The sequence below is a fragment of the Salvia hispanica genome, chromosome 2, assembly GCF_023119035.1.
Source record: "Salvia hispanica cultivar TCC Black 2014 chromosome 2, UniMelb_Shisp_WGS_1.0, whole genome shotgun sequence".
Taxonomy (NCBI): domain Eukaryota; kingdom Viridiplantae; phylum Streptophyta; class Magnoliopsida; order Lamiales; family Lamiaceae; genus Salvia; species Salvia hispanica.
This window is the reverse complement of record NC_062966.1, coordinates 25,532,726-25,550,087: the sequence shown is the minus strand read 5'-3', so window position 1 is coordinate 25,550,087 and position 17,362 is coordinate 25,532,726. Positions and strand designations below refer to the sequence as shown.

At 32.9% G+C, this 17,362-nt stretch overlaps 1 protein-coding gene and 1 long non-coding RNA gene across 3 annotated transcripts; both read left to right on the top strand.

Moving 5' to 3' along the window:
• Positions 1 to 1,542: 1,542 nt before the first annotated feature.
• Positions 1,543 to 2,160, top strand: LOC125208197. The gene is made up of 2 exons (XR_007174067.1): positions 1,543 to 1,761; positions 1,940 to 2,160. It is a non-coding gene; the product is annotated as an uncharacterized LOC125208197 (long non-coding RNA).
• A 6,394-nt stretch (positions 2,161 to 8,554) lies between these two features.
• On the top strand, positions 8,555 to 11,074 carry LOC125207486 (F-box protein SKP2A-like). Of its 2 annotated transcripts, none has more exons than XM_048106856.1 (5): positions 8,555 to 8,707; positions 9,063 to 9,288; positions 9,754 to 10,102; positions 10,186 to 10,327; positions 10,615 to 11,074. In XM_048106856.1, the coding sequence occupies exons 2-5, from the start codon at positions 9,071 to 9,073 to the stop codon at positions 10,986 to 10,988; spliced, it is 1,083 nt and encodes a 360-aa protein (XP_047962813.1). In that variant the 5' UTR covers positions 8,555 to 8,707; positions 9,063 to 9,070; the 3' UTR covers positions 10,989 to 11,074. The 2 variants fall into 2 exon arrangements, with proteins under 2 accessions (XP_047962813.1, XP_047962814.1); XM_048106857.1 differs by having other exon boundaries at positions 8,588 to 8,707; positions 9,022 to 9,288.
• The last annotated feature ends 6,288 nt before the right edge of the window (positions 11,075 to 17,362 follow it).

Below are 17,362 nucleotides of genomic sequence, written 5' to 3'. Positions count from 1 at the left end.
CGAAAAGCAGGAAAAAAAATGGCTCCACAACGCAATTAATTCACAGCAATCCAAGAGTCAGTGTTTTAAAAACCGGTTTTGACCGGCCGGTCGGACCGGTTTTGCCGCGAACCGGTGACCTCTCCGGTCCGATTCACCATATAAAATCAGTGGAGCATTGAACCGTTTTGGACCGGGTGATCCGGCCGGTTGGACCGGAAACCGGGAACCGGTCGAACCGGTTACTAAATTTTTTTATTTTTAAAAATGAATTAAAAATCAATTTAAAAAAAATTTACACTAAACTTTCATTTCATATTAACCCATACTTGTATTGGGCCTATGAATTTATAAAAACTAGCTTAAAAAATCATTTGTGTCTTTCTTTTATAGAAGTATTCCACAAGATTGTTCTTTCATTTTTCAATGTGGGATGAAAAGCTTATTTTATAGTCATCTTTTACAATCTTTTGCCTTTACTTTTTCAATGTGGGATATAGTTTGTTTTGTTAATATGTATTACTTCATATTATATCAACTATCAACTATATACTAATTGTATATTTATAATTAAAAGCTATATACATATTTTATATCATAACTAAAATTAATAAATCTTAATTAACTTTCAAATAAAGTTTTAATTACTAATGCTTAGATTGAAAATAAAATAACAAGAATATATAATGGGAGAAGTGTTCATAACATGAAAATTAATACATAGTATAATAAACATATGAATATGTATTTTTACATTACTAGTATTACTCGTTAAGAATTGGTATATATATGCTTTATCTATACTTATATATCTCTATATTATTTAAAATTAAATTATATATTGCATTAATGCTTGTTTATTTACATGTTTTGAAACCAAATGTTTTATAATAAATATGTATTTAAATATATACTCATAGGGATGTATTAAGATGACAACCCTCTTTATTGTAACACCATACCACCATTTTAGGCCATTGGATCTGAAAATCGTGTGCTTGTCATGCATTTGAATATGACCCTATTTCTAAGCAATAATACATGGATACTTATAATTTAAGTGATACTACTATATAATAATAATTAAAATGAAATTTTTTGATAAAACTTTTTTTTTACCCCCAGATAAAAAATCTTGGATACGCCACTTGACGGGGGGCCAGTACTAGAACCTCTACAATGCACAACCTGCACTAAGTCCGTGTTCGAATCCTGATGTTGCAATATACATTTTCTTGCCCTTTTTTTTCATTATTCTTGTGTTACATGATTTGGATCTCATATAGTGTAAAATTTCTGAGTTCGCTCTATAAGTTGTGCAGGGTCACAGCATGTCCATGTAAAAGTAAATCCAACTCTTCTTCCAAATTTGCCAACATCCAATATAGTAGTACTCCACATAACGTGCTCACTTGAACCCACTACCCAGAAATAATCCAATTTTTGTGGGGAACTAATTTTGTGGCAGGGAATACTTTATAAAAGATTATAGTAGATATTTTTGATTCATTAAAGTGTAGATTGAATAGCTAACTAAGAAAGGGCCTATTCATAATAAACTTACCCCATTATGTGACATAAACACATGCTCATGAATCATAATTTGTCTATAAATACGGAATAAGTGAAAGCATCATTCTCATCAAAAATAAAAATCTTATCCTATTTTCATTAGAAAAAAAATGAGATCCAAATTGCTTCTTCTTCTTCTCGGCCTTGTCTTAGCTCTTCTGATGTCTTCACAAGTAGCTTCAGCTAGAGAGCTTGCTTCCGTTCATCCATGTAAGCCGTTTCTTCAATATTTTTCCTAATTAAATAGAGAGAACAAATTTCCATAATTATTTTTAAAAAATAGATGCATTTGTGTTATTAATAATATTAAAAAAGAACAAAATCAAGTACTATAATGTAATGTTATTTTATTATGTTTTGTAGTAATTTGATTGTTAATCTAAAACAGCGGAGGAAACCGATGGACGCGGCGGATACGGAGGCCATGGCGACGGACGCAAACGCAGTGCAGGAGGCCGCGGAAGAACGGGAGGAGGACACAGAGGTGGGAAGCACTGCCCCAGGAGCGGGTGCTGAGGGAAGAGACTCACAACTAAGCACTTGCTAGTTCATATGTAGCATGTCATGAATAAAATGCTATTGATATACTTAATTATAGTAGCTGATAAATACTCTTGTTAGTTACTGCTCCATTCGTTCAGCTCTAAGTGAAATGGTCATTTTGAGCACAAGATTTAAAAAAATTATATTTTTATAATTAAACAGAGAGATAATTAGAGATGTAACAAGGTTATAAAGTAAACGGAGTACTTTGAAAAAAGATAGTTGTTTCAAACTCACAAATTTTTCACTCTCTTCTCTAGTATATCTACTTGACCAAGCAGAGATTATAGCTCTAATTTGCTTTTAATAATGGAAAATAAAATGAGAAAAAATGAAGACATAGAGACGATTGAATGTACAACTTGGATATATGATTTTTGATAATCACTCTCCATTTTAAATAGACCAAAAAGATACTAGCTATCCACTAAACACTTCTTCATCAGCCCATTAACACACTAACTAAGCCACTAATAACAATCTTAAAAATAACAACTGACTTGACTCTAGCAAGATACTGGAAAGAACAAGTCAAAGACATGTTTTTACAAATTATTCGAATAACTTGAATAAGAAAATACTAAACTTGAAATTCAAAAATAAGGTGTAATTGAGTAATTCACTTTACCACAAAAGGTACGATGGTTATGAATAATTCAGAATTTATTCTGATCTACTCTACAAATCTTATCAGTTTTATCCTAATCTTTTTAATTTATAGGAGTATCAACTTTATTATCTAAAGATGAACTGATTTTTTTTCATGAATAAATCATACATATATGATTTTTTTTGTTTTATTCCAATATAAAGAATGAGATAGAATTGATAAACTAAAAGAGGAAAGATATAATAATTAAAAAAATAATGATAAAATAAATAAATTTTACAATATGAGATAGGGTATATGTTACAGGGATGATCAAATGCAAATTCTAAATATTGTACAAACACCAACTTATGATTTGAACCGTTAGAAAATGACAAAATGACAGCAATAAAAAATGTTAACACAGTGTCAACAGTTGATGATGTGTTGAAATTGTGTTGACATTTTTTATTGCTATTATTTTGCCAATTGTTGACATTTTCTAACTATCGAGATCATAGTTGGAAGTTTATACTCCCTCCATCCCCCAAATTTTGACACGGTTTGACCCGGTACGAATTTTAAGAAATGTAATGGAAAGTAAGTTGAAAAAGTTGGTGGCATGTGGGTCCTACTTTTAAAGTATTAGTTTTATAATAAAATGTGAGTATGGATGAGTTAGTGGAATATAGGGTCCACTACCAAAAATTGTAAACAGTAGTGTATCAAAATTTAAGGGACGGACCGAAATAGTAAATTGTGTCAAAATTTAGAGGGAGTATTTGCATTTTATTACTGCCGATGTGTCACATTTTTAAATTTGTCGCATTAAGTAGGGACGAGGAGAGTAAATTGACAACAATAAGTAGTACTGCTACGATATGTCGAACTCTATATATAAAGAATGGCCAGTGCTTTAAATCTATGGACCACAAACTCTATAAAGAATGGCCCAGTGCTTTAAATCTATGGACCAACCCAATCAATATGCACTTCGACATTACAAAGTTTTCTTCTTCTTTTAATATTTTTTAATTCAATTCAGGGCCTTGTTTATAAGTCAATATTTAATTTCTTTTCATTTTTCTAAATTAACTCCTATATTAAGCAGGAAATTACAAATAAACTCCTAAGAAATGAGAAAATTATAACTAATATCAAGAGGGTTCGAACTCAGCACCCCATACATTGATGTCTAAGCTCATTGCCGCTGGGACAAAGGCTCTGGACAAGTCAATATTTATTTTCCAATCTTGCAAATTTGCAATAAAACGAAATATTTCCCTAAATATATGTTTTGAGTGTTGATCTGGGCTTTGCCCGATTTTCCGGCCCATCAAGAATTTTTGGTGCTTTAAACCTTAAATTCGATAAAAATCATCTGTTGATATAAATTGTGGAATGGATCACAAATTTAGTGGTGTTAAAAAATTAACCAAATCCTAATTTATAACCAAATAATCGAACACGGGGATTTTTTTTAGATGCCAATCAAGTCCTTCTTATATCGATTTAGTTCATAATACGAAATGTCGTTTTTAGATAATTTTAGTTCATAGTGAAAATGATCAATGTATTATTAATCTCATCTTTCCATTTTAATTTGACATAATGATTAAGATTTGATTTCTAGTTATACAACCCTATTTTGTTAACTAGAAACCAATCTAGTCCTCAAATCTTGATTGATGGATATGTAATTAAGACGATGATTAGCTGTAGGACTAAATGAGTCAATTAATATTGTTCATTTGTTTGGGATGAAAAATGCACCTGGACGTTTGCACACCTACATTCAGATGTTCTATGTTCCTCTTTCTAATATGTAGTGGAATGAACAAGACAAGTACTTGAATTTTATGATTGAAAAAAGGCCTAGCAATATAATGCTAGGTGACTAGTTTTTATATGAAATAAATACATAGAGCTATGCAAATATAGTTCAAAACAAAAATAACAAAATCCCTATATGGAGTAGATTTTATTCAAAATCCCTATAGAGGAAAAACATGTTGATGTCTATCTTTGAAAAGGAAAAGTTGATAAGGAAATGTCGTGTGCTAAAATATCATGGGAAATGGATCGTTTGATTGGTTAATTAAAAACTTAAATATGTAGCTCAAATATTATCAAAATGAAAATTATAGTATCATGTGATAAATGTAAGTTTGAATTCAATAATTTTATTTGTCTAGTAAAATCTATACGCTTAAAATGGATTTGCACAAGTTTATATATATTCTTCTTCATGTGGGATTCCATTAATTAATGGTTATATAAGTTTGAATGATATCTTCTTCACTTCTTGTTGTTGTTTTGTTTGGTTTGACCGTTCGTATAAAATACTTGAACGAAAATAATTTGGAGAGTTCTTACAAGTTAAACAAGTTTTGTGGTATGTGGTGTTGATTATTAATTTAACAGTTGATTGTTGAATATTTCAAAATAGATTTATTTTTCAAACATAATGTGAATGCAGCGATGTATTAACTTTAACTAAATTATAACTGAGATTAATAGATTTTAATTTCATTTAAGAACTAATAAATGATACTAATTAAATCTATCTAGTAAAAAATAGCAATCAAAACTATACCTAGCTAGCCTTTAATTGCTAATGAATTTATAATTGACATGAGTTTTGGCATTTAATACCCTGTATGAATGGCGGCACATGAGTCTTCTCGTTTAAATAATTTGGGCACTAATTAATTGTTATGATTTTGCAATGTAATCTAGTTCTTATTACAAAAAAAGAGCTCGAGTTGGCTAGTATTTGACTCGTTTATAGCTCTAATTTAGACATCAAATATTATACTTTATCAATCATGCATATCATAAAGACATGTTTTAAAAAAAAGATCATAATGAATGTCAAATTATAGTTTATCCTAGAATATTGAAAATTTTAGTTAAATTAATTTGATACAAGAGAATATTATCGATAAGAGTTTACTAATGTAAATTGTAAGTTGCTTGAAGTCGTGAGGAAGAAACTCTTAATAATCCGAAGAAACTTAATAGTTCAACTTTATTAATTGTTTAACTCTACATAGTTTGCAAATGCACGCATTACTTCGACGAAGTACACGTTCCTTCATAAAGTTGTTTTGACTTTTTTTACAAAATTAAATAAAACATGCCATATTTCAATTTGAGACCATCGTTAGTCTTGCAATTTAATTAAGCTGTTCAATTTAAGGTGAATTAAGAATTTGACAACTAATCGCGTTTCAGTTTATGAAATTTGATCCATATGTTTTCATTATTCTAGCTTATTGAAAACGTTAAATATACTTTACCTTGTTTAAGAATTTTTTTTTCATATCGATAATAAGATTTGATATTTTTTTATCTCCATTACTAGGACTCTCTAATCATGCCAATGAAATATGATCAAGTAAAATTAGTTCAGAATGATATAAATATATAAAAACCCAGATATTAATCATATTCCAAGCTATCTAATAAACAAAAAAAAAAGTCTAGCAATTGGCCGACACATATATAGCAATTAATATTCATTGCGTCTTTTCTTTAACTTCATATTCCTTTCTCTTTAATATTGTGATTATACCTTAACTTCATTTTATTCTTTATGGTCCAAATTATTCTCAATCCTATAGGATATAAACCGATAGTGGAAAGTCGCTCTTGTTACTTTAAGAATATGCAACCCTTATTAGAATTTATATATACTTACTTTTTTACGCTTTTATAGTTGATGGGTGCATTATATAATTAGTTATATTAATTAATTTTACTATTCTTAATTATTCCATTTTCATTTGTACTTTATTTTCAAAATTTTATCAACAATATTGTTTATATTTATTAAAAAACACTATTTTTTAAAAGTACCCTAAATATGGAGACCAATACTCATAATCAATCATTGACATGAATTATAAAGTAAATGTTAAAGTTAGTTATAAAGTATTATTGTATTGGTGACTCCGAAATGATAATCACAAAATTGAACTAAAGAACAAGACGTTGATTTTTATAAAAGTGAGAATAAATAAAAAAATAAATGTTGGAAATGAAACATTAACAAACTCTAGTTAAAATATGAGAGGAATATCGATTTGAAATTCGATAGATCCAATTAATATTACCGGTAATGTAATTGCAAATGAGTCCTTTTTTTTAGCAAAATTTAATTATTTTATTTTATATTCTTAGTTTATTTTTTCATTTATTTAATTTATTCTCTCATGCTTTCTTTATTCTCACAACTCACAGCTTCCTTCACTCATGCACCGATAAAAATATCTCACTTAGTCTGAAATTAAGAAAATATTAAAATTATTGGTCATTGTTAGAGAAAATATATGCTCATACATTTGTCTATGAAAAGCCAGTCTTTATTTCTATCGTGGGACATTCATAAAATGTGCATTCTCTTTATCTATTTATAGTAAATCTTTTTTTCTCTAATTAGTTAAACCTTATTTTTATTAATAATAATTTAATTATTTTTTCTCTACATCTCTTTCTTACTTTACTAATTTTATACTTTTCCCCCTCACATTTAAAATAGTCACCTTTCTTTTTTATTTGTATTATTTAAAATGTTTCTTTTCTATATTTAGAAATAAATTCATTTCTCCTATTTTTTATTAAAATAATAAACTACTTTCTCATTTTTTCTTATTATAATATTTGACTAATTGGTACTAACTACTCTCGCTAATATCTGGTTCCATACAAATTCTGAGTGGAACGGAAAATAATGAATGCAATAATTTTATCACAAAAAGGTTTAGAGAGAGAAATTGCACTTCTTTAAAACACACACGGCTTCTTTTTTGCACATAAAGATGGAACTTGATGGAATTTGATTTTGTGCCACTCAATTTGGTTTTGATGCAATTGTTGATTTCAACGATGCCATCAATCATTCGCCTTTTCAATTTCTTTATTGAATTCATTTTATTAATTTCTATATTCCTAGACTAGGTCTCAGTTCAAATCGCTGTCACGTCAATTTATAGATATATTTCCTCAATGCACTTCTTTTTTATATAGAAATTAAAAATATAAATAAATAATAAATAAGGTAAGAGAAATAAAGAAAAATAAATATAAAAGAACAATGAAGAGAGAATTTTTTTTTAATAAATATAAAAATTACCCAATGTTAAAATTTTCTAAAAAAAATCGACTCAATTAATCAATGGACCCTACTTATGTATGGCTTCGAAATTGAAAACAGTATTCCGTTTGACTCCACAATTTTTTTTTTCCAATTAGATGGTAGTACTCCACAAGAGTTTATTTGAAGATAAATGTTAATATGGGCTCCACAATATTCACTCCAGGCCAAAAAAATTGACCTACTTTCCCTTTTTTTTCCCATAAAAAATAATTCTCTATTAAAAATAAAAATATTTTTATTTCTATTTTTTATTCTTTCTCTTTTACTTTACTCTTTCCACTTAATAAACAAAATAGTTAGATAAATTCTGATGCCACCGAAAAAAAGATCATCTTTTTTAAAATGAATGGAGTACTATTTTTGAAGATAAATAAAAAATTCTAACAACAAAAAGACCCATTTTCATAAAAAAAATAGTAAATATTTATATATTTACTATATTTTACATTTTTATAAAAATATAATATTCCTTGGATCTCATCGAAAATGACTCATTTTTTTTAATTTGTTTCATCTAAGACAATTCATTACTAAAAATAAAAATATTTTTATTTTTATTTTACTTTATCTTTTTTATTTAATTTTTTCTCTCTAACACACAAAATAAGATGGCATAAAATCTTAGACCGCTGAAGAAATATGACATTTTTATTTGAACTAGTAGTAAATATTGGATTAATTATAGCCAATTTATGTTATCACACGCCTTACCGCTAGTATGACACGTGGCCATTACTCATCGACTTATTTTGTCTTCCAGTTGATGCATTCATCTCTCTAAAAGCTGAAACACCACAGCTTAACCAAAGCTTCAACAAAGCAAATTCAGTAGTTTTCCTTTTCACATCATCGAAATTTCCGAGGTAAACTAATCTTCTTCTGCAATTCCCCTTTGATTTCTGCTACCAATAGTAATCTCTGATCGCTCCTTCTACGATCATGATCAACCTTTTTTTCTTCTTGAAAAAGTAGAGAGAAAAAGACCCTTTCAACAATTTCTCGAGACAACAAAAAAAGAAAACGAAAGATCAAATTTTTCACTTAAAAAAAAGAGAATTTTCTAGAATTTGGCTCTGTAATCGAGAACCTGTTTGCGTTGACACCTGTTGTACTTTTTGGTGACTTGTGGCATTGGAAATCAATCACACCTTTTTTTCATTTTTTCATTTCAATTTAGGAAAAGTTTCGAGTTTATCCGATTCACTATCTCGGTTGCAGATTGAGTGATGAGAGAGACCGAGGGTTTGAATTCGAGCTTTGAGAAATTGATGGTTTTCGGCGCTGCTGAGAGCATGAGCATAACAGAGTGGAAGGATGTTCCGGTGGAGCTGCTGCTCAGGATTTTGTCACTGGTGGATGATCAGACGGTGATTGTGGCTTCTGGGGTTTGCCATGGATGGAGGGATGCTATTTCTTGGGGCCTCACTCGCCTTTCCCTCTCCTGGTATTTGCATATTTTCTCTCCCCTTTCTCAATTTTGTGTTCTGTTTTTGGGCAATTTTCAGAGAATGAGTAATTGATGGTTTTGCTGATTTTTTCTATCTTTAATGTGAGATTATGTAGAGATGAATTCTTGGGATATTTCTATGTTTTACAGAGACTAATTCTTTTGGGAGTTTTGATTGATTTGGGAATTTTGAGAGAATTAGTAGTTGATGGTTTTGCTGATTTCTTGGGATGTTTCTATGTTTTACAGAGACTAATTGTTTGATTGAATTTTCTTGTTATTGATGTGTTTGAATTTGTGATGTGTTGTTGTTGTAAACACACACTACACATAGATTCCAGTGTCTCATATGGAAATTGTGGGTTTTAATCCATTTACTATGTGGTTTAAAGGGTAAAGTTAAGTTCTTGATTTGAGATTTATCATGGTGTGAAGTTTCTGATTGATTTTGCATATGGGCAGGTGCAAGAGGAGCATGAATGATCTGGTGCTGTCTCTGGCCCCTAAGTTTACGAAGCTGCAGGCTCTCGGGTTGAGGCAGGACACGCCACAGCTCCATGATGACGCTGTTGAGGCGATTGCAGCCCACTGTCATGAGCTTCAAGAGTTGGATCTTAGCAAGAGCTTCAGGCTCACTGATCGCTCGCTGTACGCGTTGGCACATGGTTGTCCCGAGCTCGTGAAGCTGAATATCAGCGGCTGTACAGGCTTCAGTGATTCTGCTCTTGGATATCTGACTGGGTGTTGCAGGAAACTGAAGACCTTGAATCTTTGTGGCTGTGTTAGGACCGCGACGGATAGGGCGTTGAAGGTTCTAGAAAATCGCTGGCTTGTTTAAATCTGTTTTTTAATGCTCAAGTTGGTCTATCAAATGTTGTTATATGCTTTGTGCAGGCAATTGGGTACAACTGCCATCAAATGCAGTCGTTGAATCTTGGATGGTGCGACCGTGTTGGTGATGAAGGTGTCAAGAGTTTGGCGTATGGTTGCCCTAATCTTAGAGCTCTTGATTTGTGCGGATGCGTTCTTATTACAGGTACTGGTTCGTTTCCTTGTTTTTCGAATGTTGGGAGGTACAAATATTATCTCTAGCATGAATTCTGTTTAGTGTAGTTAACGAGCTACGGTTGATTTGGGAGGTTGACCGCTTGAAATTCGTTAGTTAAGATCACGAATTGATGTTGTGAGGTTAAACTCGTTGTTTAGATTGCATCAATTGCTTGATGAGTTTCAGCTGCTGTCTTCGGAGTTCGTTTATCTCTGACTGTTAGATTTGCTATTTTCTCGTTTTTCTTTCGGCCTGACTGGCTTACATTGGCATAGACGAGAGCGTCGTTGCATTGGCGAACAACTGCCTCCACCTGAGGTCGCTCGGGCTGTACTTCTGCCAGAACATTACAGACAGGGCAATGTACTCTCTAGCACAGAGCCGGGTGAAGAACAAGCACGACGTTTGGGCATCCGTGAAGAGCAGGTACGAGGAGGAAGGGCTTACGAACCTCAACATCAGCCAGTGCACGGCCCTCACACCCCCTGCGGTACAGGCACTGTGCGATTCTTTCCCTGATTTGCACACGTGCCCCGGCCGGCATTCCCTCATAATCAGCGGCTGCCTCAACTTGACGTCCGTCCACTGCGCCTGCGCCTCCATGCATGCCCACCGGGCACCACATGCGATGCCTCATTTCGCACACTGAGTCGAGGTTGGGCCGGATTATGTTGTATGTAAATAAATGGTGTATCTTGAAACCGGACTTTTTATGCATTTGTTGATCCTTTTGAAGGGCTGGATTGGTTTTATGTTGGTTTATGGTTTTAAAAATACTGTGATTTTACGGGATGAAGTATTGCTTTGTGTGGTATTTCTACGACATCAATTAACTGATTAAGGGCACCAAAAACCATCGAGGGGAATATTTGCCCTATGAGAATAATAACTATAGAAGTGTGAATGTCTGAACTATTTGATTTGGATTTAAATGAACTTGTTCGAGGTTGATAATTTGGATCTTACCTGAGTAGACATAAAATAACTAAATACTATTACCTCCGTTCTGCAATAACCATTGTTGACAATAATAGTCGATTGGACATGAGGTTTAAGGTATATAATCTACAATAATAATTGTTGATAATAATAGTCGATGGGATATGAGTTTTAAGAAATATAAAAGAAAGTGTGTTAATAAGTTAGTGGACTGTAAGTCCTATGCATATATATTAAATTTATAATGAGATTGCATATATTAAATTTATAATGAGATGTGATTAAATTAGTGGAATATGAAGCCTAAATATTATTTGTGGTAAAAGTGAAATGCGACTCTTATTGTGGGACGAACTGAAATGACAAAATATGACTTTTGTTGTGGAACGAATTGAAATGACAAAATGCGATTTTTATTGTGGGACGGTGGTAGTACTAATCTTTTTATCCTTAGGGTCAGCAACTTGTGCATGTTAGATCATTATTGGATCAATTTAATTAAATCTAATTTAATTTATCCTGAAATTAATTACTCCCTCCGTCCCGGCTAAGATGACACATTCTTTAGCCAGCACGGGGTTTTAGAAGTAATTGGTTAATGTGTTTAATTAGAGAGAGAGAAAATGTGGGTGGAAGTATTAAAATAGAGAGAGAAAAAAAGGTGAATATTTTAATAGGGATGAGAAAAAGTGGTTAAGTGTATTAATTGGAGAGAGAAAGTTTTCAAAAAAGGAAATGTGCCATCTTGGTTGGGACAAACTAAAAAGGAAAATGTGTCATCTTAAGCGGGACGGAGGGAGTAGTTCTTATTGAGTTGAGAAGGTCATACATCTTGATCTCAATCCTTTAATTTTGTGTTTATTCGTATTGAGTAAAAATTACCAAGCCTAGTTAAAATCTGTGCCGAGTCAAACTTTGGACAATATTTCATGGACGAATTTTTTAATTTTAGAAACTCACTTAAAATCTTCTGTGCCAAGTCAAACTTGGACAATATTTCATGGACGAAGGGAGTATAAAATATGGCTAAATTTCGTGAGTTTTATAACTAAGATTATTTCGTAATGGTCAAATTTGTTTTTAGGTCACTCTAAAAAAGGCTTGGAATTGATTAGGGGATGGAGAAAATTATATACATCTTCCAACTTCCCTCAAATTCTCATGTGTGGGATGAATTTGTACTCAATATTTATTTTTAGAAACACATTTAATTTTTAACCTATAAGATTTAAATTCTCAATGGTACTATTTGAGAGCCAAAACACTCACTCTGTCACACATATTGAGTAGAAGCTGCTACACAGGCTGAAGATTTCGGGTATCCATGGTGTCTATGGAGTTTTCGGGTAACCGATTTCCGGCTTTGACCGTGGGCCCCAGTTTGACCTACTTAGTAACCACTCTATAAAGCAGTACCGAAACCACACCGCCGCAGTCTTTCCCCTCCACCACCCTCACTCTCATCCCATCGCCGTCTAAAGCAGGTAATCCATTTCTTCAATTTTATCTCTCCCACCAAACTAACTGAACAACTTTTACTGCAATTTTTTTACTATATTTTACACACTATTAGAAACTACACCTTCGTGAAGAAAAATGCTAATTATAAAATTTTTGAGACTGATGGGAGAATTTGTCAAGGCTCTTGAATAAGATTTTTTTTTGGAACTCATTCATGTTTTCTTTCTTGGGTGATGCATTATTTTGGGATGAATTGGGTATATGGTTTGGATTTTGGTTGTGTTGCTTGAATGGAAAAAGATTCAATTTTTATGGTTTGTTCTTGAAAATACTAAATGCTGGTTGTGTTTACTATGCTGGGTTGGTTAGTAAACACAATTTTGTGATTTAATCTACTTAATTCTTGAAACTTATTGCGGTCCTCTGTTCCCATTTGCTGTTTAGTTGATACAATTCTCATTTTGTTGTTTTGATTTGAATCTGTGTTGATTAGGATGGAGTCATCTCAAGCTATGAATATGTCTTTAGATAGTCATGATTTGGAGGTCTTTGGAATATTTAGGGACATCAAAGTAGAAGACCAAAGTGAGCATGTTCGAAAGAGAAGAAAGACCGATGAATCTCCGGGATCTATATATTGGAATGATTACACCAAAGTGTGGGTTGAAGAAGGGGATCCTCCAATTATGAAGCTTGAAGGAATGTGCAAACATTGCTGTACCTTCATTTCAGTCGACTCAAGTGGATGCGGCGCCAATGGTTTAAAAAGGCATACGGCTTCGTGTTTGAAGAGGAAAGTTGCATTGCAAGCCGGTAGAGGCCAGACGGTAAAAGGCAACACATCTTTGGCTAAATGGAAGTTTGATCAGATGGCGATTAGACCAGCGTTATGTGAGATGGTCATCCTGCAAGAGCTCCCATTCACATTTGTAGAATGCAAGCGTTTTAGCAGATTTGTCCAACTTGCTTGTCCGCAATTCCATATTCCGGAAAGGCTTGATGTAAGGAATGATTGTGTGAGGTTGTTTCATAAGCACAAACAAGGCTTGAGCAAGTTTTTCCGGGAAGAAGGCATGGGAAGAGTGTCGATCACCTCACACTGCTGGACTGCACTGGACGACACAAACTTCGTTTGTGTTTCTGCACATTGCATTGGGAAAGACTGGAAACTGCACAGGAAGGTTATCGGTTTTTGCAAGGTTGAAAGTCATAACGCAAGTGCCATTGGTGATTCTATAGTCACGTCGCTGAAAGAGTGGGGATTGACAAATCTGTTTTCTTGCACTGTGGATAATGCACCCGGAAATGAGGAGGCAATTAGACATGTCAAGTATCACGTGGAGACGTTGAACAAGGATATTTTGGATGGGAAGTACTTCCATATGCGTTGTGCAACACAAATCATCAGACTGGTTGCACAAGATAGTCTGGAGGAAATAGGCATATCTGTCAGACGAGTTAGAGAGGCCATAAAGTGGCTTAAATCTTCACCACATAAAGATAAAGGTACACAATGGGATAACATCCTGAATCTGTTCACTGATACGATTGATTGCAAAAAGTCGTTGTGCTTGGATGTTCCGACTCGTTGGGACTCTACTTATTTGATGCTAGAGTCGGCTCTGCCATATGAAGAAGCATTCAAGCTTTTTGGAAATCAGCATTCGTGTTTTGTGGAAGATTTGAAGCAGAGAAAACACAATGGTCTTTTTATTGGAGCGCCTGAAAAAGAAGATTGGGCGAATGTGAAGAACGTGATGGAATACCTCAGGAAGTTCTACGCGTTGACTCACGTCTTTTCTGCTACCAGATATCCGACATCACATTTATTCTTTGCAGAGATGTGTGATTTGTTTGACCTCATCGCTACGTTGGAGATGGGCGATGATTCTGGAGTAAGTGCCATGGCTAGAAAGATGAGGTCGAGGATTGGAAAATATTGGAGCGAGGAAACTGAACTAAATCCGAATTTGAATAGAATTGTGTACATTGCTGCCGTGCTTGATCCAAGACAAAAGATGAGACACGTTGAGACGTGCTTTAAAACAATGTTTGGGGATGAACGAGGGGCTGATATGGTGAAAGAGGTGACGGACTCAATGAATGAGCTGTTTGAGTTTTACAGAGCGCAGAGTGTGACTCCTACACTACCTCGAGTAGTTGATACATCTACTGTAGTACCTCGTGTGCACTCTAATCATCGAGTCTCTCTTCGCTTTATGGCTTTGCAGTCTAGTGACGAAGAAGAAACTAGCGATGTGAATGAGCTCACTCTTTATCTCAAAGCAAAAAGGCACATAGTGTCGATGGATGAGATCGACAGCTTTGACATCTTAATGTGGTGGTCGGAGCACCCTTACTATCACGTTTTGAGCAAGATGGCAAGGGATATTTTGGCAATTCCCGTTTCCAGTGTTGCTTCTGAGTATGTATTTAGCACGGGAGGCCGTGTTCTCACTGCATATAGAAGCTCGTTGACTTGCAATATGGTTGAGGCTTTGATTTGCGCGGGAGATTGGTTGAAGATTAGTACTAACATGGAATCGAAAGACAAAGAAGACATGTCGGAAGAAGAACAACAAACTGAATTTCAACGAGGTACGTACGTTCTTTAGTTTCGACGTTATACTTGCTATTTAGATTCTTATTTATTTTTATTTATCTATTTAGTATTAGCAGCCATTGGAGAGATTGCTCAGAAGAGGAATGCATAGAGTCAGAGTGTCCTACACTTGAGATTGATGATGGATGAAGAAAGGCTAAAGATGGTGAGAAATGATGAATGATTAAATGTCTATGGTAAATGATGATTTTTGGATTGTATTTGGTTGTTATTGTCTCTATATTTTAGTAGGGCGGATGATGATATTTGATTTTAAAATTAGGTGGAAATTGAATAAACAAAGGAGACATTCGGAAAATTTGTTTTAGAAAACAAATCATAACAATAAGCAATCAATTCTAAAGTTTAGTTGAAGAGGAGAGCTTAAAAAAGTAAAGCCCATGTTAAAAAAAACTCGGCCCGTTGGGCCCAGTTAAAAAAACACTGTTCATTCTCTTTAAATAAAGATGGCGTGTCTATTATAATTAGGTAACTAATTCAAATATTAAACTTAAGGGTTTTGATATACATTTAAAACCGAAGAACCGAAAGAGATGCTGGTATAATATAGGGTCTCCCCCTCCAGCAGGATCAAAAAAGGTTGTATTAAAGTTTCGATCAGTTAATAACATGGTAAAAGGAAAATGACAAGAGTTTGGATTTTTAAGTCTTGGTTTTACTCTAAATTTGCACTGGTGAATAGTCTTAATTTCTTTTTTCAACCCATACAACGATACAATTGAACTACTCCATACAGTAATGTTTTAAAAATCGGATCGGCCAGTGAACTGGCGAGGCTACTGGTTCACGGTTCAACCGGTCCAACCGGTTCAATCACTGGTCGAACCGTTTTACTGTTACAAATTATATATAATATATAAAATATATTCAATTTCAATGAATGATAAAATTTATTAAATTTTTTATCCATAATTATTAAATGTACAAATTACAAGTTAGTATGGATAAAATTTTTAATATTTTAGATATAAAAAAAGATAATTCATAATAATTCAAAAAAATTATATGACAAAATATATAAATAAATATGAATGTTTAATTAGTTTTGATGAAAATATACTATATAGTAAATAATTTATTATAAACCTTAGGTATAACTACTTATATTTACTTAAGTATCTATATTATACAAATAATAGTTAATTTTAGTAAAAAAGAGTGAATTTTAGATGATAAATATATTATCATATTAATACCTACTCACTGTAATATAAATTTAAACTTGAATTATTAGTTTGAGTAAATAAAAAAAATGTTTTAATATAATAATAACTAATGTTCATATTATTAACAAGAAATGCTTGTGGTGGAGTGGTAATGGACTTGGTCTCTTGACCAAGAGGTCATGAGTTCGATTCCCACCAAAAGCACTTATATTACAAAAAATTTAAACAATGAAGAAAACCGGTTTCCAGTTCTCGGTTTGACCGGCCGATTTCGGTGGTTCACGGCGGCTCAACATGCTGGCGGTTTTATGGAGAGAACCAGACCACTCACCGGTTCGCGGCCGAACCGGCCGGTCCAGTCCGGTTTTTAAAACACCGAGTTTATCAATATCTTGTTTTACAAATATATTTAGTTTAACTTATACTTTAATATGCTAAAAGTTAGTCAAACTTAATTTATTATTTTGTTGTTTTATAAGAAACGATTTATTTACATAAATGACCCAATTGTATTTAATTTTTTAATCTACATTTTTATAGTTTTATCTCTCATCGTTGTGTGTCTTTAATTAGTATTTTCTGTCTCTAACTTATTATTTTCTGTATAATTGATAAATTAAATAATCCAAGTACTTTCACCGCTTCTGCACCTCTAAAACCTGAAAACGCAACATTGTGTATTTTGACGTAACTAAATCTAAATTTAGAGAATTAATTAGAGTCGTAACCGATGAATGTTTAATGCTGATGTTATATTTCGTGAGAATCGTGACCAAAGATTCTCTCAGGTGATGAAATTCCTCACCATTCCAACGTGGGCCCCGGCAATTAAAT